Source organism: Sceloporus undulatus, chromosome 5 (genome assembly GCF_019175285.1).
Source record: "Sceloporus undulatus isolate JIND9_A2432 ecotype Alabama chromosome 5, SceUnd_v1.1, whole genome shotgun sequence".
Lineage (NCBI taxonomy): Eukaryota > Metazoa > Chordata > Lepidosauria > Squamata > Phrynosomatidae > Sceloporus > Sceloporus undulatus.
Window position 1 is genome coordinate 99,327,373 of NC_056526.1, and position 24,173 is coordinate 99,351,545.

The following is a 24,173-nucleotide window of genomic DNA, read 5'->3' on the forward strand; positions in this document are numbered from 1 at the left end:
ATTCCACTGAAAAACATTAACTTAAATTTAGTGGCTAGCCCCATCTAGAGACAACCTATTGAAGCAATGGGAACTTGGTAAATCAACACTTCTTGCTGTTGTGGCATGCCCTAAAGCTGTTTGTGATTTACAGCAACCCTAAAGGCAATCCTAATATGGTATTTTGCCAGTTCCTTCCTCTGATATTGAGAGTGTATGACTTACCCAAGGTCACCCAGTGGGTTTCTATGGCTGAGTAGAGATTCAAACCCTAGTCTCCAGAGTCCTAATCCAACACTTGAGACCACTATATCATGCTGGCTTCTTACCAACACTAATGAATTCGATGGCATTGTCTAATTGGGAGTAGCAGTTTGATTCAGACCAATGTCTTTGATACAATACAGAAATTTTGCTACACAGCCAAGTCATTATTTGATGTGGAATTATTATGTGATTAGATAGTTATGGAACCTGAAACAATGGAAGATTTTTTAGCAATTACTGCACTCACATATACATTTTAAGAAGGAATAGTTTCATCATATAAACAATGATCTTAACCCCTATTGTTTTTCAAAAGTAGTGATAATGGTCTTTTCTGAGGAATTTTCTGAGGAAAATTAGGGATATACAAGAAAAAAAAAAAGAGGTGAGCACTTCATCTCCTATTCCCCCCTCCCCATTCAGAATAAAATACAAACTCAAGCATATTGCCAGCCACCTTTGTTCCCACTAACCCCCCCCCCCCCAGTTACATTTAACAGATTTAATCTAGTAAATTACATTTAATAGATTTAATAATGGAGTTGGAAGGAGCCCTATGGGGTCCCAACCTACGCTTGGGAAGCCTCACCTGCAGTCCCTCAGGGATAAGGATTCTCATTTTCCAGAAGCTTTCTCCCCCTTCACAGCCAGAAAAACTTGGATTATTTCCAAGTCAATCCCATGTAAATTTGGGAAAGCTTATCCAGCTTTAATTAGAAGTCCCTAAAATAAGAAATCCTGTACCAGCTGAGCAACATTCTAAACAGGATACTTGAAATTAACATTATTAAATGTAATTCTAAATAACCAGGCATGGCAATGTTGCAAGTAAAACATATTAGGATAGCAGTCTGATAAATTGGGCACTTTCTGTTTAAATTTGTAGAATATTGTGTAGGGAAGTACACTGGGAAGTAGTTATCAGCCCAGAAGTGAAAAGCATTATAAAGGTTGCATCTGCACTTCAGAAATAATGCAGTATGACACCACTTTAACTGCTATGGATCAATGCTATGGATTTCTGGAATTTACAGTGTTGTGAGATACTTAGCCTTCTTTATCAGAGAGCTCTGATTCCACAGCAAGTTACAAATCTTAGGATTCCATAGCACTGAGCCATAGCAGTTAAAGTGATGTTAAACTACAATATCTCTGCAGTGCAGATGCAGCCAAAGAAAGCAGTAATTACAACACAATATTCCCCAATATTTCATATAGTATGTGGGATGTGATGTAGCAAGATTAAATAGTATGCACACGTGAGAAAAGTGTGTTTAAATAAGACCACAAAACTTTATGCCACAAGTTTTGAATTCTTGTTTAATTTTATGTTTGAATTTATACAGATCATGCACCAGGTACTGATGTCCATAGTCAATTCCTACAGATCAGCCATTTAGATTAGCTAATAAGACCTGTTGCTTTTCTAACAGAAATTATAACCAAATAATTCCAATATATACCTAACCAATTGGTAAGGTCGAGAGAAGGCCACATACTAGGTAAATAAACTCAATTAGGGAAATCACAGCCCTAAGTCTGTAAGGCCTGAGCAGAGCAGTTGAGGACAGGCAATTGGAGGCTCTCATTCAAAGTGTCACTATAAGTTGAAGTTGACTTGAAGGCAGCTAACAACAAAGTGACTAAATTAAAGTCTTTCTTAGAAGAACTGTCCAAATTGCACCAATGTCCAGTATCATAGTGCAGCTAATTTTTTTCTCTGTGGGTCACTGCATAAATGATATTAACATGCCATTACATGCAAAGTCAGCTTTATATTGTAAAATTGTAAGTGTAGAGGTATAATAGTAGAAGGATGAATTATCTGGAGTAAAGTGCTTTTACTATCTTTCGTTTAATGAGAACCCTTTTCCCTATAACTCAGTTTGTGCCTGTAATATGCATATAAAGTCAACTTTTAAAACATATTTTTGCAGTGTAAGAATAATTTAAGACTGCATGTGTACCATACACAGTACTCAGCACAAGTGATATTCATTTGAAACATTGCTGTGTGGTTGCTTTTGAGCCATATCTTTGGTTATGACTGCAAGTTCAATTCAAGCTCCACAGGCAACTGACAAAAAAGGGGAGAAGAAAAAATTAAATACAAAATTGAGAGCAATTTGAACCGTGCTTCTCCAGTCGTGCTCTACTTTCACATGTCTCCCTGCAGGAGAAAGTTTAGACATGCAGTTTAAGCATGAAATGGCTTTCAGTTCAAATACAGGCCATTTGCTGCCAAGACGGCCTTCCAGAATTGTACTAAATTCAATAAGGCTTCCTTGCCTCAAATTCAGCAAGACTTTCTTAAACTCATTGCTGGCTTTCAGCACAATGTCTTTTGTTACATCTTCCTCCTCTATAGGTTTGCTTCCATTCACACTATTGAAAGGCATACCCACTGTTATTTCAAATTTATAGCGGTCAAATCTTTTAATGTGGCAATTATATTTTGTCAGATACTTTAATTGGCAGAGTTCTTCCTCTTCTAAGGTAATGTTTTTTGGGTCACATGGTGGATAGGTTTCACCATATAAGCATCTTAACCAATCACCAACAAACAAAGGAAGCATGTTTATTGCTGATTCTGCACTATTGTCAATGTCAGTTACTCTAACATATTTGAACCTTCCAGTCCATGTCACTCTATGGCCCTCCAGATGGCTACATAAAATCTGGGTGCGTGCCATATTAGTAGATTTCCAAGCCCGTGGACCACACAAAAATCCATATTGATTCCATGTCAAGGTGGAGTTGTACACTTTCATCCCCTCTGAGCGGTACACATAAAACCAACAGAATAGGACTATGGCAGTCAACCATACCAGAATAAGTTTAACAATTGAGCTTTTTGTTAGGGATTTTATAATTTCAACTACAGAGACTCTGGCCCTTGTCCACCACTGGAAAATCAATGGAATAGCACATAGCGCAACAGTGGCCACAATCTTCACAAGGTCTTGTGTTACAAACCATTTTATGAAGTGGATGAGACACATCAGTGCAATGCCTACTACTAAAATAGGAAGTGCAAACAGGAACAAGAAATAACCAACTGAGGCACGAATTAGACCTATGCCAGATGATTCTTGTAAAATAACCACTGAGAGTTCACACCACATGAAACATACTAAGTAAGGAACAAGATAGCAGTATGTACCTTTAAAATTCTGCAATTGTGCCATTTTAAAGAAAAGATAAAACAAATACAAAAACAAAAGGCAAGGGATGCTCATGTTCAGCACAAAGAAGTGGCCAATAGGGATGCTGTAAAACGTTTTCCACAACAGTTTCAAATGTCCCAAGTTTAAAGGAACAACTTTCATCAAGGAGAAAGCACCTGCAGCAACCTCTGTCATTAATGCTCTTCGTGTGTATGGTTCAGCACTTGTGCCCAAACTCACATAACTTGTCACCATGAAGAAAACAGAGATTGTAGCCAATTCTGAGCATGGTATCCAGTCCTTGCTTGCTATAGGGAAGGAAAAAATGACAAAGAACACAGAAATCAGGAAGTAAAGGTACGGTTCTAAATGGTTCCAGCCAAAGTTCACTTCTGCTTCCTCGACATCTAGGTTGGGTTCAAAACGGAGCAGCAGGTCAGTGAGGGTACGGAAGTTTTCCCATGCTTTACTATCCTGGAATACTTTGAGGGTGCAAATCACCATGGAAATAAAGGAAAGATAGAAGATCACTAATGGGATAAAAAAAGCAAAGAAGTCAATTGTCAGATTACTGATGATGAAGAAGAATATGAGTGCATTAATGTGATGTGTTGGAACAATAGTGGACAGCCAGTGCATTCCTGCTTTAGATGCGACATCTATAAGGTGCTCTTTGATCTCCATAATGGCATGAAGTGGATACTTTATGACCTGGAAATGAAAAATGTAGTTAATTCACCACTTTCTCAATATCACACATCACATGTCTTCTAGACAAATTGGGCAAGCAAATCAAACCAGATTAAACCTCATTTACTGGATCTGTCAGCCACCTTTACTTGCCATTTCCTTCCATCATTTCCTGTAATAGCAAACTCAGGTGAATGAGGGGCTGTACAGACCGGCCTGAAGGCAGAGTCGGATGTGGCATCCACATGATGCACGTCCTGACTCCATCCCAAGGGTGGTGTGATGCCACACGCCACACCGCATGGTGTGCGGTGTCACGGCGCTCCTCTGCCACTGCGTCTTCATGATATTGCACCAAAGGAGCATGGGGAAGCCGCATGCCAATGGTTATGGCGCCCTTTCTGGGACGCAGAAAGGAGCCACTTTTTGTGGCTGCTTTTTGTGCCGCAGTAAGGCGAGATTGGGGCAGCGGCATGTAGTTGCCACGGCCCCAACCCAGCACTAAAAAGGGTGGTCTGTCAAGTCCTGAGTACTCTCAAAAAAAAAAAAAAAAAAAAAAAGAAAAAAGAAAAGATGGAATGAACAGAAAAGAACAGAAAATTTCTATACACTTTAGGGACTTTCTGGATTCACAGATATTCTTAAATCACCAGCTGCTCCATGTACCAGTAGAAAACACACAAACTACCTCCCGAGAAAGAAAACAGAGGATCAGGAAAGTGAACTACTCCAACAGCTGACTCTTTATAATGAGCATTGGGGAAGGTGAGCTTAGAGGTGGGGGAGGATGGATGCTCAAAATTAGCAATGACCAAGCAATACCAAGTCACAAACTGTTCTTGATCACAACTTGCCCTCTCTCCAGGGGAAAAGTGGACGTTCAAAGATCAGAAAAGATATTCCACCTTGTTCTATATTGTCCATCCAAGTCATATTTACACTGATTTTAAAAAACAAAACCCTCTTGTGAAATGACTCACACCTTTTCGTAGTTTACAGCAGTAACTGGCAGGATGAATTGAACAGATGTGATGGGTGGCAGGGGTCTTCTCTGATGTAGAAGGAGCAAGAGTGGTCCTGATGCTAATGACTTGGGGGTGTAGTCTTTTAGGTGGTGACTCCTAGCAACATTGGGATTGATGTTGCCAGTAATGTTGGAACTAATTTTTGAAAATATTAGGTTCAATGGGTTTAGTTTTTGAAGCACCAAGAAATGTGGTTTCAAATGAACTGCATGTGCATGCTCACACATATCATATATCTATATAAATATGTGTGTGTGCATAATTTATTATTGTATTATAGCATACATTATAACCATTAATATATACAAGATTTTTCTTATTTGTAATATATTGGCTTTTCCTCTTCAAAATTTGCTCACAGGGATTTACATAAAATATCAAACTAGACAACCAAATTCATGAGTTTAAGCTCAGACATCATTTCCATTGTAGAACAGTGTCGGGAGGAAGCAGTTTCAAGCATAATGTGGTTTGCTCAATTAGTGGGCTTTATTCTTCCTCTAATCATTTCCTTTCATACACAACATCATAGCACCCAGTCCATTTTACTTCCACCAAACAACTTGTCAGAACCCAAAAGGGTTTTGATTCTATCATTATGAATGAAGTTGGGAAATGTTTATATAAAGTCTATATTGGCTGTGTTGTGTAGATAGATAGATTGTGTCATATGTATTAGGCAAGTTTGAATTTTGGTGCCGTTTTCAAAGAACAGTTCAGAGAAGTTTTGCTGCGTTTACCAGGCAGAAGTCAAAATGTTACACTGCAAACAGGCCGGGCTAGGTAGCTCCAGTCTATATATAGTGACAAGAGGGCAGGAAAGGTTAGTACCAACTTAAATGCTGGCTGATCAGTATCATCCTTTGTCTGCAATAAATTCTTTTTGTTCTTTCACAAAGATTATTATTTGAATCCTTAGAACAGAGATGATTGGTACTGACACATCTCAGGTCTGAAACAAGATACTTTGCCATTTGCCTCTTGGTGGTATTAACAATGCAGCAATGCAATACAGTTGGCCCTCAACTTCTGTGGGTCTTAGGTGTGCAAACCCCCCCCCCTTCCCCGGGGAAAACCTATAGGCCTGCTTTATTTAGGCATCTGTTGGTCCTTCAGCACAATTCTATGGTCAATATCAGCCGAAAATGTTATTTCCAGGCATCAATGGGTCCTCCAGCATGACTGTATGACCATCTTCTGGCAGGGGTTGACTACAGAATCATGCTGGAGGACCTGCAGATTGCCTAGAGTGAACATTTTTTGGGTGGAAGGCAAATACAGTAATCTGCAAATAATCAAATCTGCAAATGCTTAATCTGTAAATGTGCAGGGATAACTGTAATCTTTTTTTGTTGTTCATCATGCTGCAGTTCCATGTCTAAAATAAATACTGTGAAGCCTCATTTCTTTCAGTCTTATTGCAGTATCTCTCATAAACATGAACAAACACACATCACCTTCATTGTGTTAAGGATGCCACCAAAGGGCCTCCTCTTACTCTTTAACTCATATATGTCAGCAGATATAAACAACTCAACTTTCTAAAAATAGTACAGTGAGACTCAGATGTTTTATGTGGAAAAGCAGCACAAACAATGGATAATCCCTGCTGGTCTCAGCAATTCCATTCTGGACCAAATAATAAAATATAGATAGAAGAATAAACAAGATGTTCTTAAGAAATTCAACAGTACATTTCCAGGAAGAACTACAAAATTGTTAAGTTTAACATTTCACACAGGACAAACTAGTTGTGTTCGAATTTTAGGTTTAATTGTGGTACAGGGCAATCGATCCAAGCCATTATACAAAATGCTATATACATTTTGGCTACAGATGCTTTCCTTTTTTCTAAAAGGATCATATGCAACAAATTCCACACAGACCATGGCGGGTTACAAATCGCCATTAAGTTACAGACTCAGTCCATATCTAAGGGTTAGGGGTGCGTGCTTCCGCACCCCCCTAACCCCGTATTGGAATGGACGAGTCCGTACAAAATGGCAGCTCCCCTTCCACAAGGGGCCGTCATTTGAAGATTTGTTCACGACCGCGCCGCCTCTACACGGGGCGGCGCGGACGTGACGTTGTCGGTCTGTGCCAGGGACCTAGGCACCCTTTCCAGCAGACCAGGAAGGAGCTCCATTTTCGGAGCTCCTTCCTGGTTTGCGGCGGCGCTTTGCTTCGCTGGGGGCAAGCCTGCAGATGGCTGCTCCCAGCGAGCAATGGAGAAAGGGCCAAGCGGCCCTCTTTCGCCTTCTCCTCGCCGCCCGAGGGGGGTGTCCTTGGGGCTTAAGCCCCAGTGGACAGCCTCGTTTCAGGCTGGCGGGGAATGCGTTGTGTGTTTGCTGCTTCCCTCAGCCTGAAAGCGGCGGATTGGGTCCTCAGCGGCTGCGTTTCTGACACTGAGGCCCCGAGACCTGGGGAAAGGGTGCGGGTGCAGCCCGCCCTCAAATGGGCCGGTCTATAACCTGCCCATGATTTTTTTAACACTGACACAGCTATAGGCCTTTTTTAAAAAACACTTGAACTAAGTGATTGTGGAGTATGGCCTGACTCCATTAAGAAAAATATTCAATGTACCAATGTGGGTTGAAGTTTCTATTTGAGGTCAGGAAATAGAATCATAGAACCAGAGAGTTGGAAGAGACCCACAAGGGGCCATTCCAGTGCCACCCCTCTGCCATGTGGGAATCTCATCAAGCCAAATCATCCACGAACAGATTCTCCATCAACCTGCTATTTAAAGACCTCTAAGGAAGGAGTCTCTCTCACTACACTCCGAGGGAGTTTGTGTCCACTGTTCCAAACAGCCCTTTAGCTGTGCAGACTTCTCGCTAATGTTGAGATGGGAATCTCTTGTTCCTGGAGCTTGTCATCCATTGCTCCGGGTCTCTAGTCTTCGGGAGCAGCAGAAAACAAGCTTGTCGCCCCCTGTCTTCAATATGACATCCTCCACTCAAGTTTATGAAACAGGATCATTCTATATCACCTCGGCTTAACCTTCTCTTCGGCCAGGTTTTTTAAACATGCCCCACTGCCCCTAGTCGTTACTCATAGGCATGGTTTGTCCATGACCCTTCACCATTTTTAGTAGTTCGCCTTCCTTTGGACCCTACAGTTATTCAAATCTCTTTTTAAATTGAGGTTAAATATATCCATGATGTAGGCCTCTCTTGACAAGAGCAATATAGTAGTTGGATTTATTACTTCCTTGATTGCGAGACACTGATACTTCTATTGGTGCAGCCTAAAAATCGCATTGGCCCTTGTTCTTGGTTTAGTTGCTGCATTTTTGCACTGGTTTGAACTCATGTTCAATTTGTGGTCTACTCAGACTCCCCCCCCAAAGGAAAAAAAATCCCTTGTCATTCACTGTAGTTTCCATTCAGCCTGGTTGTGCCCCCCTCTCATATCTAGGCATTTCATTATGTCCATCCGAAGTGCAGTACCTTACATTTCCTCTGTGTTGAAATTCATTTTGTTAACCGTGACCTTGGCCCAGCTTTCCAATGCTTAATCAAGGTCTAGGTTGAATGCTTTGATATCCTGGTCCTCTGGGGTATTATGAGACTATTCTTTCCTAATTTGTTTTGTGTCATCTCCAATTTTGATAAGTATGCCCCTGAATTGCTGTCATGCCAAGTCATTATAAATATGTTGAATAGCATCTGGGGGGCCCAGGTAACAGCCCTGTGGTACCCCACTGGGTCCACTTCTCTCCAGATGAAATTTGGAGCCATTGGTTGACACCCTTTGGGTTCGCCAGTTCAACCAATTGACAATTTCCATGGAACGGTTTAACTGGTTGTCTAGCCCAATATTCCCCTAGGTTGTTGTGAGAATGTCATGGGAACCCTGTTGTCAAAAGCCTTTACTTGAAATCAGATATACTATACCACCACAGCAACTCCCTTTCATCTAAAAGAGGCAATTTTATAAAAAAGGAATTAGATTTGTCTGGCATGACTTCTGCTGAACCCATCTTGGACTTTTTGTGATTAGGAATTGCCTTCTAGATGCTCACAGACTTTCTGTTTAATGACTGTTCTAGAATCGTCCTGGTATTGATGTCAGACTAAACTGGGTGGAAATTGTTGGGAGACCTGGAAAATAATAAAACCTACCCACAATCCAAATCCTTCATTCCCATGTCCCATCATGAAAAAACATAGCACACATGGAACATTTTTATTCTAATGTGCTTTTTGGGATAGGCTAAAAAGTAACCCAAAGCAAAAAGCAATAGATTTGTTGGGACTTTTCGGTTTTTTTTGGTTATAATAATAATAATAATAATAATAATAATTATATAAAATGAATAATCCCTATTTGTGGTCAAGTGGGCTAAATTTTGGAGTAAACGGCTTACAACAATGTCAGTAACAGCTGCAAAAATGATCTCAAACAGTACTTGTCCACATAAGAAGCTAAATAGGGGAATGTATCACATTTCAGTAGGCACTCTGACAACATCCAGTTTTTACCTGAGTCGAAGTGGGTAGCTCCTCTGACTCTTCCCTGCCAATTCGCATCTTCATCATTCCTGCACAGGTATGTTAACTTGGGATGATGCCCTTTGTCAACTTTTTGGTAATTTCAACAAAATCATCCAAGGCAATATACTTCTTAGCTGAAAGTTATAAGGCAATGCACATTAACGTAACTAAAAGTTGGATATGCAAGATATGCTACACCACAGCTTCCCTTAATCAACCAAGATGGTAATTTTATCAAAAAAAGAGATCAAATTTGTCTGCATGACTTGTTTCCTCTTTCCCTGAAACCCATCTTGACTTGTTTTTGGGATTATGGAATTGTCTTCTAGATGTTCACAGACTCTCTGTTTAATTGATCTGCTCCAGAATATTTCCTGGTACTGGATGTCAGACTAACTGGATGATAATTGTTGGGGGTCCTCTTTTTCCCTTTTGAAGATGGGGGCAATCTTTGACCTCTCCAGTTTGCTGGGACTATTCCTATTCTCCAGGAATTACTCAAGACTATTGCCAGTGGCTTCTAAGATTACATTTGCCAGTTTTTTTAATAATACCTCGGATACTGGTCTGAAGATGATTAAATTCTTTCAGATTAACCAGGAATCTAAACTCTTCCTTTTTATGAGAAAGACGGAGGCAAAGAAGGTCCTTGAGTAGTTTTGCCTTTTCTCTGTCCATTAGCATTTGTGCTATCTTTCCACGTGTGGCCACCATTTTTCTTCTTTCTCTCTTCTTTTGTCACAGACATAACCAAAAAAGCTCTTTGTATTGTTCTTAACCTCTTATCAAGCCTATTCTGCGCTTTAGCTTTTCTGTGTTTCTTTTCTGTACACGTGCTAGATATGTTGTTTTGAATTCCTCTTTGGTGCAATTTCTCTCTTTTTCCCTTTCCTATACGTGCCCCATTTAAAACTTAGCTCAGTTGAAAATCTTTAGTCATCTGTCCTAGTTACTTGAGAACACTCTGTTTCCAGGGACAAAACCTTAAAAGTAAATAGAAACTGGAGAATAATGATTATACATCTATCGAGTAGAATGAGAACTTTTTCATATGCTGACCAAAAAAGTCAATGAAGACTCAAATCAAATGTAGGCGATGGCAGATGCAGCAGCTGGTGGGAGTGGAATTTTGGCAGCATTATGAACAGGATTGGGCTAACTCAAACATGGTCCCAAAGCCTGGTATGCCCAAATGTTGGCTAGACTGCAGCTCAAGAATTCCGGACTGGGTGGCCAAGGGTGGGTAGGGCTTGTGGGGAGCTGAAGTCCAAAACCAAGTTTGGGATCACTGCTTTAAATCTAGATGGCACGCGATTTCTCGCGCTTTGTCGTTCTTATAAACCCAGGAATAAAAGTGATCCCCATAAAACTGGTTGATGCTGCAGTTGCAGAAAAGGGACCATATGGGTATCAAGCCAAAGATCTACCCCACCCCCAATCTACATTGAAATCTGCGGGAGAAAGATGAGTAGCTGATAGGCAGGTGATACTGAAATTTATGGGTATAGGGCAGCAATCCACATTATTACCACAGATGTGGTTCTGATGGAAGAGACGCCCAAAACAAGGGCTCATCATTTTGGGACAGGTTAGGTGCAAATCTACTGGTAAGTTTTTTAAAAGAGACATCATGTCTACTGCTGGCCAGGATTGCATTATAAATAAAGGAACATACCAGCCTTCAGCTGATGAACACAACCATTCAGGTTCTACAATTTCAAATGGTCAGAATGAAGTAGCTATCGTTTTTATTTAAACATGTATGCTTTTTCAACACTTAAAATGAATGACAGTACAAATATAGGACGTGCCATAACTCGGCGGCCCCGTGCCATTCACGGTTTTGGGGGTCCGCTCCGGCCATTGGCCTGCTGCTAATGCGGCTGCTGCGGCCCGACCCACCTCCCTCCCCTCCTCCGGCTCCACCTTCCTCTCCTCTTCCTCGGCGGGCCAGCGGCAGAAGCGCCGCTGCCACCGTGCCCCCACTGGGAGGCTTGCGCACTGCCGAGCCTCAGTAGGGGCCAGTGGCAGCGCGCGCGCCTTCCCCATTCCCTCCATGTGCGTGCCTTCCACCCCATTTCCTCCGTGCGTGCGCGCCTTCCCATCTCTCCGCGCACGCGCCTGCCTGCCCCACTTCCCTTCCTCCGAGCAGCCATCGTAAGGAGGAGGAGGGGGGAGAGGAGGAGGAAGGAGCCGGAGGAAGGGTGCCTGAAGGCCAGGAGAATTGGGCCACAGAAGGAGAGGAGGAGGAAGAGGAAAGCTGAGTCAGTGGCCATAGGTCTGCCTTGTAGTATTTGGGGGTTAAATTATGTTTTTAAAATATAAATACTTATTTTATTTTATTTCATTAATTTATTATTGCTGTTTTATTTTAATTTCATTAATTTTATTATTGCTTGTTTTATTTTATTTCATTAATTTTTATTATTGCTGTTTTTATTTTATTTCATTAATTTTTATTGCTTGTTTTTTTTATTTCATTAATTTTTATTATTGCTTGTTTATTTATTTTTATTAATTTTTATTAGTGTTTTATTTTATTTATTAATTTTATTATTGCTTGTTTGTATTTATTTATTAATTTTTTATTATTGCTTGTTTTTATTTAATTTTATTATTTTTATTAGTTTTTATTTTTATTTTATTAATTTTTATTACTGCTTGTTTTATTTATTAATTTATTATTGCTTTTTTTTTGTTTTATTTTATAATTTTTATTATCAAATATATACACCCCTGCTTGTTTGTTTTTATTTTTTCATATTTTTTATTATTAAATATATGCAAGTGCATTTTTTTGTGTATTTATGGGCTTTGAATGCTAACAGTCTGCCTTTCTTGGCCAATTATAGTGATGATGATGATGATGATGATGATGATATTGATATCAACAAGCCTCTGAGGCACGGCCAATGTAACTTGCTGTGATTTTACAAACTCATGCGCAGTGAAGAAAAACCACAGTCCCTTGCCCAAGTACACACTTCTGAGATGTACAATTGAAACCCAAGGCAGTCCATTTCTGCCATCTGTCTAAGAATATGCAAATGTCCTCCATTTTGATCATGCCTAAAAACATGCATTTATATTAACATTTTTTTTAAAAAACCTCAATTTTTTGCACGGCCTCCATTTTATAAAATGTGTCTACATTTGAAAATGTTGCCCTACATTTGTCCTGGTTTGGAGGTCCTCACGATTATGGCAACCCTATACAAATACAAAGTAACAAATAATAAAAGGGCAATCCCATGACATAGTGAGACATCAGTTTAACACAAGAAATGCTTCTCTTACATTCACTGCTCACCAGTCGTTCTAGCATTCTTCTTTGTTTCTGAACAGACTTTGGAACTGGACCAGGTGGCTTCTCACTGTCTGTTTGAATAATAATAATTATTATTATTATTATTTATTTATTTATTTATTTATTTATTTGTATCCCACCTCTCCCATTTGAGGATTGAGACGGGTAATAGCAAGGAAAATTTCAAATACAAAGTCACAGAAAAATAAATAAATAACAAAACTGTCCCCAAAAACCCCCACCCTTCTACCCTCCCTCCCGTCAATACAAAATAATAACAATAAAAACATTTAACTGGAATAACATCAGTTAAAACAGCTCGGCAAGAAGTGACAGCAATATGACAATAATGGGCAATAACTGGGAGGGGGCTCATTAACATGGGTGGTTGATTCTGTTTTAGGAGAGGTTAGTCTGGAAAGGCCTGCCAGAAGAGAGTTGTTTTTATTGCCTTTTTAAAAGTGTCAAGAGATGTGATCTGATGAACCTCCCCCGGCAGATCATTCCAGATTTTTGGAGTGACAGCTGAAAAGGCCTTTCGGGAAGTCACCACCAATCTAGTATAAACATGTGTCTGTTAGTATTAGTGGAAAAACTCAGATGGGATGACAGAAATCCCTCTAAAATGACATAAAATGATGGATTGAACAGCACTGAGATGAGAAATATTAATATGTGTCAATTATCTGAAAAAATATTATCCTATACATTTCTGCCAATATTCTCAGTTTTTTCAGGGGAAGTTTTTCTCTTATTCTTGCCACCCTCTGAGCCACTTCTTGTAGGAAAAACAAACAAGATCCTTTTGGGGCTACTCTTTGGCTCTGAATTTTCTTCTGAAATGCCTCCTTTAATTATCTTTCCACAGGCATGAAACAACATTAAAACACATTTTTATTCTAGTAGGCCTTAGCCAATTGATCTCAGTTGCTCTGAAACAGATTTAACTGAATTTGTAGAGTATTTTTTCATTCATTAAAAGATTGTACAATATTCTAAATATGTTATGTTTCTATTTATTTTAGATTTTAATACTGTATGTTTAACATTAGGTTAAGCCAATTAAAGAGTTTAAGCAATACACTTTAGGAAATCTTCTCTTTGCCCAATAACTTGGACAGGTATGTCAGTTGGAGTAAAACAGACTGGTAATTGTTGTTGTATGAGTCCAAGTCATTTCCGATTTATGATGACTCTAAGGAAAACCTATCGTATGGTTTTCTTGGCAAGTTTATTTAGAGGGAAGTTTGTCATTGCCATTCTCTGAGGCTGAGAGAGTGTGACTTGCCCAAGGTCACCCAGTGGGTTTTTATGCTCGTGTGGAATCGAACCCTAATCTTGAGTCATTAGCCAACACTCAAACAATTACACCATGAAGGTTCCCACTTGGGCTAGATGGATCACTTATTTGACTCCACATAACATGGCATAGGTAGAGGACATAACTATTGTGCCCAGACACAAAGTACACTTTATATTTATATTTAGATACAAACCTTCACTATCAACATGCCCAACATTTTCTAGTAGTTCTGAAACAGCTAACTGCTTTTTCTTTTTTGGATTTAATTTCCAATACATGATTAAGGCAGCTTTCCTCACAGCTCTTTCCAATTCAGTCTCTGATGATAATTTCTTCACTTCTTCCTCATTCTCTGAGGTGATGCCTCAAAAGAAAAGAAAAGAAAAGAACAGCATTAACTACAATTATCCAACTTTTTGGGTAGCATAACTGCTAATAGGATTTCCTAATTTATTTGAAAAGAAATGATTACAAAAACGGGATTGTATTTTAAAATTACTATACTTAGATAGGCTTTACTAGAGCTGTCATTGAAGATAGCCTAGAAGATACACTAGTTGAGAAAGCAGCTGATAGCCTTGCTACAATAGGAACCAGGAGGTATGATCACATCACGACAATTTTAAAACCATTTCATTGTCTCCCTGTTAGTTTCTGGATTCAGTTTAAAGTGTGGGTGCTTCTCTATAATGCACTATATAGCTTAGGGCCTATGCAGCCACTAGACCTGTATCATTCTCCCAACATGTTGGGATCTTCATCTGAGGCTCTTCTGCAATTGCCCTCCTGACTGTCAATCAGAGAGAGCATCTTTTTGATGACGGTGGTGTCCTGACTATAGAATGCTACTTATGGGCTGCTCACTTCTCACCAGGTATGGTATAATGTTGGCATCTGAGGAAAACTATTTTTCTTTTAACTTTGAAAGCATGTAATTCACTTAGGCAGCTGTGAGTTTTGACTGACTGGAGTTTTTATCCTTTTTTTAATCTGTAATTTTACATTTCTCCCCATTTACATGCTGCCATGATAAAAAATATGGGGCACTAAAGAATAGCATATTCATTTTAGAAGCAAGTAAATGAAAATGAAAATAATGTTTAGGTTTTCTAATCCCTTTGCCTTCAAGAGATATCTTACTAAATCTCTCAAACTCTATAAATAAACCCAGTAACTATAAAATACCAGGTGGGACCGATACCTCTTCTTTCTGCTAAACATTTCCGCAGCAGTTTAACAGCTTCTGTTCGACCTTGCTTCGCAGCAAGGATCAACCACTCAACTCCAGTGCAGTTGTTCAGCTCTTCATCCTGGTCTTCTGCTAATTTCAAGTAGCATCTTCCCACCTACAAAAATACAAGAATAAGAATCTCCTTTTTAAGGCAGCTTGCAACTTCATTCCTGTGTATAAAGAAATGTTCTACTTCTGAACAGACAAGCTAGCCTTCCTCCATATTATGTTGTGTATCTAACACAAATGTACCATGGATCAGATTTTTTTTAATTTGAACAAATTAAAAGAATCATGGAATGATAAAGTTGAAAGAGATCTCATAGGTCATCAAGTCCATCCCCCTGTTCAGTGGAGGAAATCCAGTAAGATCACCCTCAGCAGGTAACTGTCCAACATCATTGTAAAGATGTCCAGAGAAGGAGATCCCACCACTCGCTAGGTAACTGGTTCCATTGCCAAATTGCTCTTACTATCAAGAAGTTTCTTATAATGTTCAATTGAAATCTACTCTACTATAACATAAAACCATTATCTCTCATTGGGGCAGCTGAGAACAAACCTGCACCCTCCTCTCTGTGACAGATCTTTAATATTTAAAGAGTGTAGCCATGTCACCCTGAAGTCTATCCTATTGGAAGATTTTTTGCATTCTCTTTTTCCCCTCCTTAGACAGATAGATTTTCCTGCATGCAAATCGTGCTGCCTCCCCTCATTCAAACATCCCATTTGCTCCTACTGAATCACAGGACAATAACTTTGCAAACTGTTTATTTATCACATCATTATCATAAATACAAATTCATTACCAGTGAAGATACAAATTAATTTCACCTTCCTCAAATTCCTGCCAAAGTGTCCTTTCCTCTCTTTATTTTTTGTCCCTGTTATTCACCCTCCCCTCACTGTCCTGTTGTGCATCTTCTTCCTTCTACTTTGTTCTTTCTTCTATTTTTCTTTAATTTTCCTTGACTTTTCTTCTTTTTCCTTCCTTTTATTTCTTGGGAATTCCTCTTTCTTTCTCTGATAACACTGGGAGCAACTTGAAAAGGGACATGTAAGGGAATCTTCAAGGCCAGAGACTGAGATGCTCTGAAAGAAGAAAGCGGAGGAGTGGATGCAAGCTCGTGGTGACATAACCCGAGTGCAGGTCATAGTTTCTGTTGTAATGTTTGCCAAGTTCTACGTTAAAGTAAAGTTTCGAGCATTATCTGGCATCTGTGGTAGTTTGTTGGAGAAAGGACTGAAACTTAATTGCAGACACGTGTGCACCAAGATGTCTCAGGAAACCAATGCCCCACCCACAGGAAGGTTTAAATTTCCCCAGTCCTCCTCACTGATGCGTATGAAGCTGATAATAGTGGCAACAACCTTTGACACCTCTCTTGGTCTGGAGGGAACTGTCTTGATACTGGGTTGCACATCCAACTTGTCTTACCCCCTGCTAAACTGGAGAGACAGACAGGCCCCAGCAAGTTCTTCAGCCTGTTTGGGAAATTCCCAGCAGGGGCAACCACCAATGCAGAGTGCTGAAGATCATGTCTCTCTAATTTCACACCCAGACCAGAAGTCTCCCAAGGTTTTATTTTTAAGCCCTCTTGATCAGATTTGCCATACTTCTACCAAAGACATTTTTCACATCCTTTGTGAGGTGCAGCCCATCTATATCCAGTAGTCCTTTGTCTAAGAGGCAAAGACCATGTCCCAAAAGCCAAACCTCTCCTGTCTGCATAGCCAGCCATTCACTTTTAGTATCTTCCTACCAATGTACACCCCTCTATCTATAACTGGCAGAACTCCAATGAAACCAATGCAAACTCACATCTGCCAAACATTCTTGATGTCTTCAGTGTAATTCAGCTGAAAAGAGTTGATATTCCTCTCTAAATAGATGTAACCTAAGGACAGGTACCTTTGGTGTAGCTGGAAGTCAAATGTTTGGCCCTAGCACTTACAGCAGATTGCATCAGGCTTGAAAATTGAAGTACTTAAAAAAAGAAAACAAATTGGATGGTCACTTCCAGTTTGGATGGTGGTAGTAGTGGTGGTGATGATGATGTCCACGGTGTACCATTTTTTCCATACAACTCCACATCTGCTTACTCTTCCATCTTCTCATCTGTCACTTTGGTGGAGTAAGTGAGCAATTATGAAACTGCCGTGCTTTCTCTCCACAGTTGCCACTTATTTATCTACCTGCTCCCTTGGAAGAAAGAAGGGCAAGCAAGTGATATGGTAGTGGCAAAAGTAGCAGAAGCCACTATTTATTTACTCCTCTCCACCCTGGGGAAGAGATAACAATCAGGTGGTTCTTTTTGCTCCTCCACTTCCTCAAGCCTGCTGCCACTCACAGGGAAAAGTCAAGGAGAGCTCCTTATTTTTTTGTGCCACGCTCCCCACTCATTCATCCATGCAGCCTCTCATTCTGGACAGATACGTAGGGAGAGACAACCACTGGGGTGGGGGGCGATCGGCAGAAGATATGTGAAGTATGGCAATGGTTGATCTCATCAGGTGCCAAATAATCAATGCCAGTCCTGTTTATTCCACATATTCTCCAGATAAACCTTAAAACTGTGATTTGCCAAGGATACTAAGAATTAGAGATCATGCCCTACTCTCAGAGAACAACAGTTCCCTGTTTCTGTAGGAAGAGTGACTATTATGAATGGTGCTTATCAGTTGAAATACAGGGGGTGGGGATGGGGTGAAAAAAGATATAATGGCGGGGTACAGACCGCCGCTGCCAGTAGGTCCGCGGGGGAGCCGGAGCCTTCAGACGGCCCGACTCCCGCGCGGACCGAAAAAAAGAAGCTCCAAAATGGAGCTTCTTTTCAAGTCGCGTTTGCGACGTAGCGAGGTGCCAGGGGCGCGCTTGCTACGTCACAACACCCGCGACGCGTACGGACGCTCAGCGTCCGATACGCAAAGATGGCGCCGGCCATGTAGAAGGGCCGGCGCCATCTTGTACGGACGGAGTTCGTACTAGGCACAGGGGCGTCTATAAGAGACGCCCCTTTTTTAAAATGGGATGTCCTCCGGACGTCCCAAAGGGCTGTATAGAAAGCCCCAATATTTGTATAAATTAAGCTACTTTTAAAGTTTCTTTGCTGCTCTGAAAATATAGGAAACAGCAACTAGGAATATCCTCTCAGGATTCTCACAAAGGCAGAATGTTATGCATGAGGTTCCAAAGAGATTTGCATTTGAACTACGTAGTATTTTTTTAAAAATTTGTCCATAAGTCGCCACCAGTTAGTTAGGGGGACACATTTGTTGAAGATGCTAAAATATTTAGGATAGTTAAAACCAAGAACTGCACAAAAATCTCTCCAGACTAAGGTGGTATTAAAGTGCAGTTCAATATACAGATATACCTCAGTTAAACAAGTAGATATGTTCCTGGGCACTATAACTTTAACAGAAAATTTGGTACTAGAGGCAGAAGTAACAGAGAAGAAATAGAGATAGGTTCCTTCACCACAAAGAGAAGAGCAGTTCAACATGTTTCAACAAACTTTCATTCAGAACTAACAATATGCACATGTGACATGAAAACCAGGGCAGGTAAGAACTAAATAAACAAAAATACTTTGAGCCACTTAGAAACCACCTTCAGCCAGGGATGATTTGTTTTCCTTTCAGCAACCTCCACTTCTCATATGATTTCCATTTTCATGACCAAACTCATACCTCTATACTTCACAACAACAACAACAACCCCCAACATGCTGGGGTACCAGGTGAGGCAGCATATCAGCTCTCCCCATTGCTCTGTGTTTTCTTATTCATACATGCTCAGAATCTGGAGGGAGCTGCTGTTTATTACTGCCTGTCAGGGCAGGCATGTAGGATCAGCTAGAACAGAATCCCATTTTTACCAGCAAAAACTTCATTGCTTTGTTTACATCTGCTGCACCCCAACACTGAAAAATTGTGTTTGTCGCCAACTCATCCTCTCAATGCTGATGCTGCTAAAAAAAACCTTAAATTCGGAGGAAGATGAAGAGGAAATGGGGTGTTTTACAAACTTTGTAAAAAGGAGCTTCTTTGTCATAGGCTTTGCTAATTGAGGTATGTCTGTATACAAGTACCAAGTAATGTATACTGGGGTCAATCGCAATTTCACATATACCATGATGGGGTCAATTCTGATAGTGACCAATTAGAAAAGGATAAAGTCAATATTATAATGCCTTTACACAAATCTATAAATGAGCTCACTTGGAATTCTGTATATAGTAACTGCATCTCAGAAAGGATATTGTAGTACTGGAAAAGGTACAGAAAATTGAAACCAAAATGATCAAGAGGCTGGAACAACTCTTCTATGAGGAAATACTACCAAATTAGGCAACTTTTTAATTTAAGAAAAAAAAAGTAAAGGGATTACATAAGAGAGAGATAATTTTAGGCATGGTGAAGTAAGCAGAGATACATTATTCCCCAACAGGTTATAAATTCTAAGGTAGAAATGTGATACTGTGCTCATAGGTCTGATCCAGCATGATTTGTCTTATATTAAATACTAAGAAGGGCAATACAGATGGTAGGTAGGTTCCATTTGTCCAAAAACTCTATTCAAATGTTGAACCGCAAAAATGGAATTCATCTGATAAATCAGAGGTATCGGTTAATCCTGGATAAATCCATCTGCTGAACTGAAGAATTATGGCATATCAAGTCAGAACAATCAATTTTATGTTCTCACACCCTTGAAAGCATTTCCTACAGTCTTCCGTAATTTGCTTCCCTTGCTCTCATGGCCAAAATTGTAGCCACTATTGTCACTGCCGCAACCATAGCTATATAAACTCACCAGTCATCTAAAATGCTAAAAACAGCAGCAAATGCTGCTGTTCTGACCTCCTCTCCACTCACACCCCAGCCTTGAACAAAATCTTCTGCTTTTGCCACTGCAGTGATGCTACTACAGCCAATAGTTTTCCTCTTATACTCACACTGCCCTCCCATTCCCAAGTGAAAAAAACAGGTCAAGTAAGCCATAAATAAATAAAAGTAAAAAGCAACCTGACCAGTTGCTTTCATTTCTTGCAGTCACTCACAGAATCATCCATTTCCTGTATTTCCCCAACAACAGAAGCTCAGGTTTGTGCTCTCACAGAGCTTTCTATCTCTACCCGCTATATGTATGCAAGTCTTGGTGACACAGTTTTTACTAGTGTTAACAGGAGATAAGTGTATCCCAAGCAAGAGGCAGTCTAGATAGGTCACACTTAAAAATTGCTCCAATGTGTATTTTATATTCCCACTTTTTTTTCCATTTCACTCCAGATCTTCTCCCTCCAGATAAACACCTTGAAAATTGCTTTTCATTCTGCTATGTGAAGATTCACAGTATTAGCTTTTTATCATATTTCATTTTATGTTTTGGTGGTGGTAGTTCTTGGCTACTCTATCATCCCTATGTCTTTCCTGGCTCCCTCACCTTTGTTCCGCCAGTCATATATCCATACCCATGCCATCCTGTCCTTCCTTTACCAAAAGAGGTAACAGTGTTTTTCAGTTTTCTATCATTTTTGTACAAACCATGTCCATAGCTCCCTCTGCTTCATTAGCCTCCTGGTAAATCAAGAAGCAGAAAGGCTCTAATTGACAGTTGCACTATTTTTGGACCAAAAGATTTTCCAGTGAAAATTAAGCCCCAGCAATGCACCTGTGGTACTGCTATGCTCACAAGGTCACTTTGAGGTGCCTACTAGCCTTTTCCCACTTCAACAAGTGAATGGAATAATTTTACGAGTGACTTGTATAGAGAGAAAACGCCAGCCAAAATTGATGGAACCATGAAGGCCATGGGCCACGATTTGTTTGCCTTACTGGTATGTGTATGTGTGTGTGTGTGGGGGGGGGGGGCTTCCATACTACTTCAGCATGTTGTAGCAGAAGAGCTTTTTCTTCTAAATCATTTTCATGGAACAATTTTTTCATTCAGTTGAATATGGGAGTTAGGGGCTAGAGATGAACTGCTTTGTTCTAAAACTGATTAGGAATCTCATCTCAGCCAAGAACCTTTCAGGCAACAGGATCCATGCCAGAATCTGGGCCTCTCCCCCATTCCCTCTCATTTTCAACAGGATGAGCAATGTATACACAGTATTCAAGGGGGACAGAACAATGGCTGGGGCGCTATAGTCCTTTTCATGATGTGCTTGTAAATCCCTCCCCAATCCTCTCTGCTTTTGCTTTCCTTCTCCCTTTCCTCTGTTTCTCTTTCCTCTTTGGCAACACACATTTTTCATGTGGATGAGACATCTCCAAGCACTAATATCCTCTGTGCTCAAGTCCTGCAAATTCATGCCCATGACCTCTCTGATTGAGTCCATCCATCAAACATGTGGCCTTCCTATCTTTTTTTCTGTCTGTTACCTTCCCTAGCATTATTGTCTTTTGTAATGAGTCATGCTTTCATATGATGTGGCCAAAGTATGTCTGCCTGAACTTGGTCATCTTGGCTTCAAGGAGATTTTAGGCTTCATATGCTCAAAGGTCCATTTGTTTGTCTTTTTTGACTGTCCACAATATCCTCAGCACTCTTCTCCAGCATCACATCTCAAATGCACTGATATTCTTCTTATCCACTTTCCAGCACTCACATCTGTGCATGATGATGGTGAACGCAATAGCTTGGATGATTCTAACTTTAGTGCTTAGTTGTATATCTTTACTCCTTAGCAACTTTTCTAATACTTTCACAGCTGCCCTTCCCAGTCCTAGTCTTCTTCTGATTTATTAGCTGCAGTCTCCGTTCTGACCAGTGCTTGATCCTATGTACAGGAACACTTTTAGTATTTGATTTCCTCATTGGGTTGAATTTATGTAATAACCTTTGTGGTTATTATTTTTGTTTTCTTCGTGTGGAGCATTACGCCTGCATTTGCACTTTTTCCCTTGACCTTTCTTAGTAAATATTCCAAGTCTGTGATGTTCTCTGCTAATAGTATCATATCGTCTGCATATATTAAATTGTTGATATTTCCTCCTCCTAATTTCTCTCATCTTTCTTCTGTGTCCAAGCCTGCTTTTCGTATTATATTTTCCGCATAGAAGCTGAACAAGTAATAGAATACAGCCTTACCTAATTTCCTTGCCAATTGGGAACCATTCCATTTCTTCATATTCTGTTCTGACAGTAGCCTATTGTCTTAAGTATAGACTTCTCATCGTGACTATCAAATGTAGTGGCACTCCAATGTCTTTAAGAACGTTCCATAGTTTCAAAGGCTTTGCTATAATCTATAGAGCACATGCAGATTTTCTTTTGGACATCCTTGGCAAGTTCATATATTTGCCATGTGGTCCCTAGTGCCTCTACCTTTCCTGAATCCTGCTTGCACCCCAACACCTCTGGGATTTCTCTCTCCCTATATGATTGCATGGGAGATTAATACTATGGTTCTACAGTTGCTACGGTCTTTTGTGTCTCCTTTTTTACGGTCGAGGTTGTACATTGATTGTTTCCAGTCTGCTGTTCCACATCTGAATGCATACCTAAAAACATGTCCACATCTTGTCCCAAACCATCCTATGTTACTAACATATGCCATGTACTGTCACACAACACTAGCAGGTCAGGTAATGCAACACACTTGCCTAGGGAATAGAGATGTGATTGTTTATCCATTTCCCTAGCAGCAACTCAATCGCTTCAAACAGCCATATAAAAATATGTGAGTATGGAAGAGATAAGGCCTAAATACCCTGAAGGCACCGGATCCCATCTGATCTTGGAAGCTAAGTAGGGTCAGCTCTGATCAACGCTTGGATGGGAGATAGCTAACAAGTACACTACCAGGTGCAGTAGGCTGTATTTCAGAGGATGAAACTGGCTAAATTACCTCTTAAGTCAGGGGTCGGCAACCTACGGCCCGCGGGCCGGATCCGGCCCGCGGAGGCCTTTCTGCCGGCCCCCACGCAGTCCTGCCGCCGATTGCCGCCGTTTCCACGCCGCTCTGGGCGCCATTTTATTTTTCAAAATGGCGGCGGAAAGGTCGCGCGAGACTTCGCCACCATTTTGAAAAGCAAAATGGCGGCGGCGGAGGAGGAAGAGGAGGGCCGCGCGGCCTGGGGTGGAGGAGGCAAAGGCTGAAGACCAGCGCAGCCCTTCCCTGCCTCTCCGCCGGCTCTGCGCGGCCCTCTCTGCCTCCCCGCGGGGCTCTGCGCGGCCCTCCCCGCCTCCCCGCGGGGCTCCACGCGGGCGGCCCCGCGCTGCCAACCTCCTCTGTCTCCTCCGTCCTGCCCCCAGGCAGCACGGCACATGGAGGAGGGGGAGGAGAAGAAAGAAGAGGAGGAGGAGGCAGCAGCAGGAGGAAGAGGAGATGGGGGCAGCAGGAGGAGGAAGAGAGAGGAAGAGAAGGTGGTGAGTGGCCAGTGGCCACATGGGTTTTTTTGTTTTCTTTTTAATTGCTAACAAGTGTCCCTGCCTTGACAATGATAGTGTGATGATGATGACAATGATGATATAAGCCAGCTTGAGAGGCATGGAGGCACTGTTTCTGAAGCCAAGAGAGTGTGACCTTGCAAAGTGTGTTTTGTGTGCTTTTAATGCTAACACGTCTCCCTTGCTTTGACAATGATAGTGTGATGATGATGATGATGCAGCTTGAGAAGCATGCAACTACTGTTTCAGAAGCTGAGAGAGTGTGACCTTGCAAAGTGTGTTTTGTGTGCTTTTAATGCTAACA

At 40.8% G+C, this 24,173-nt stretch overlaps 1 protein-coding gene across 1 annotated transcript in view; it reads right to left on the minus strand.

The window, feature by feature from the left end:
* Window positions 1-1,539: 1,539 nt before the first annotated feature.
* Window positions 1,540-24,173, minus strand: part of WFS1 (wolframin ER transmembrane glycoprotein) — a 27,384-nt gene continuing 4,750 nt past the window's right edge. The window contains 7 exon segments of the mRNA XM_042470917.1: window positions 1,540-4,124; window positions 9,603-9,661; window positions 9,664-9,688; window positions 9,691-9,761; window positions 12,925-13,005; window positions 14,431-14,601; window positions 15,439-15,583. Of these exon segments, the coding sequence (XP_042326851.1) occupies window positions 2,307-4,124; window positions 9,603-9,661; window positions 9,664-9,688; window positions 9,691-9,761; window positions 12,925-13,005; window positions 14,431-14,601; window positions 15,439-15,583 (2,370 nt within the window). The 3' untranslated portion in view covers window positions 1,540-2,306.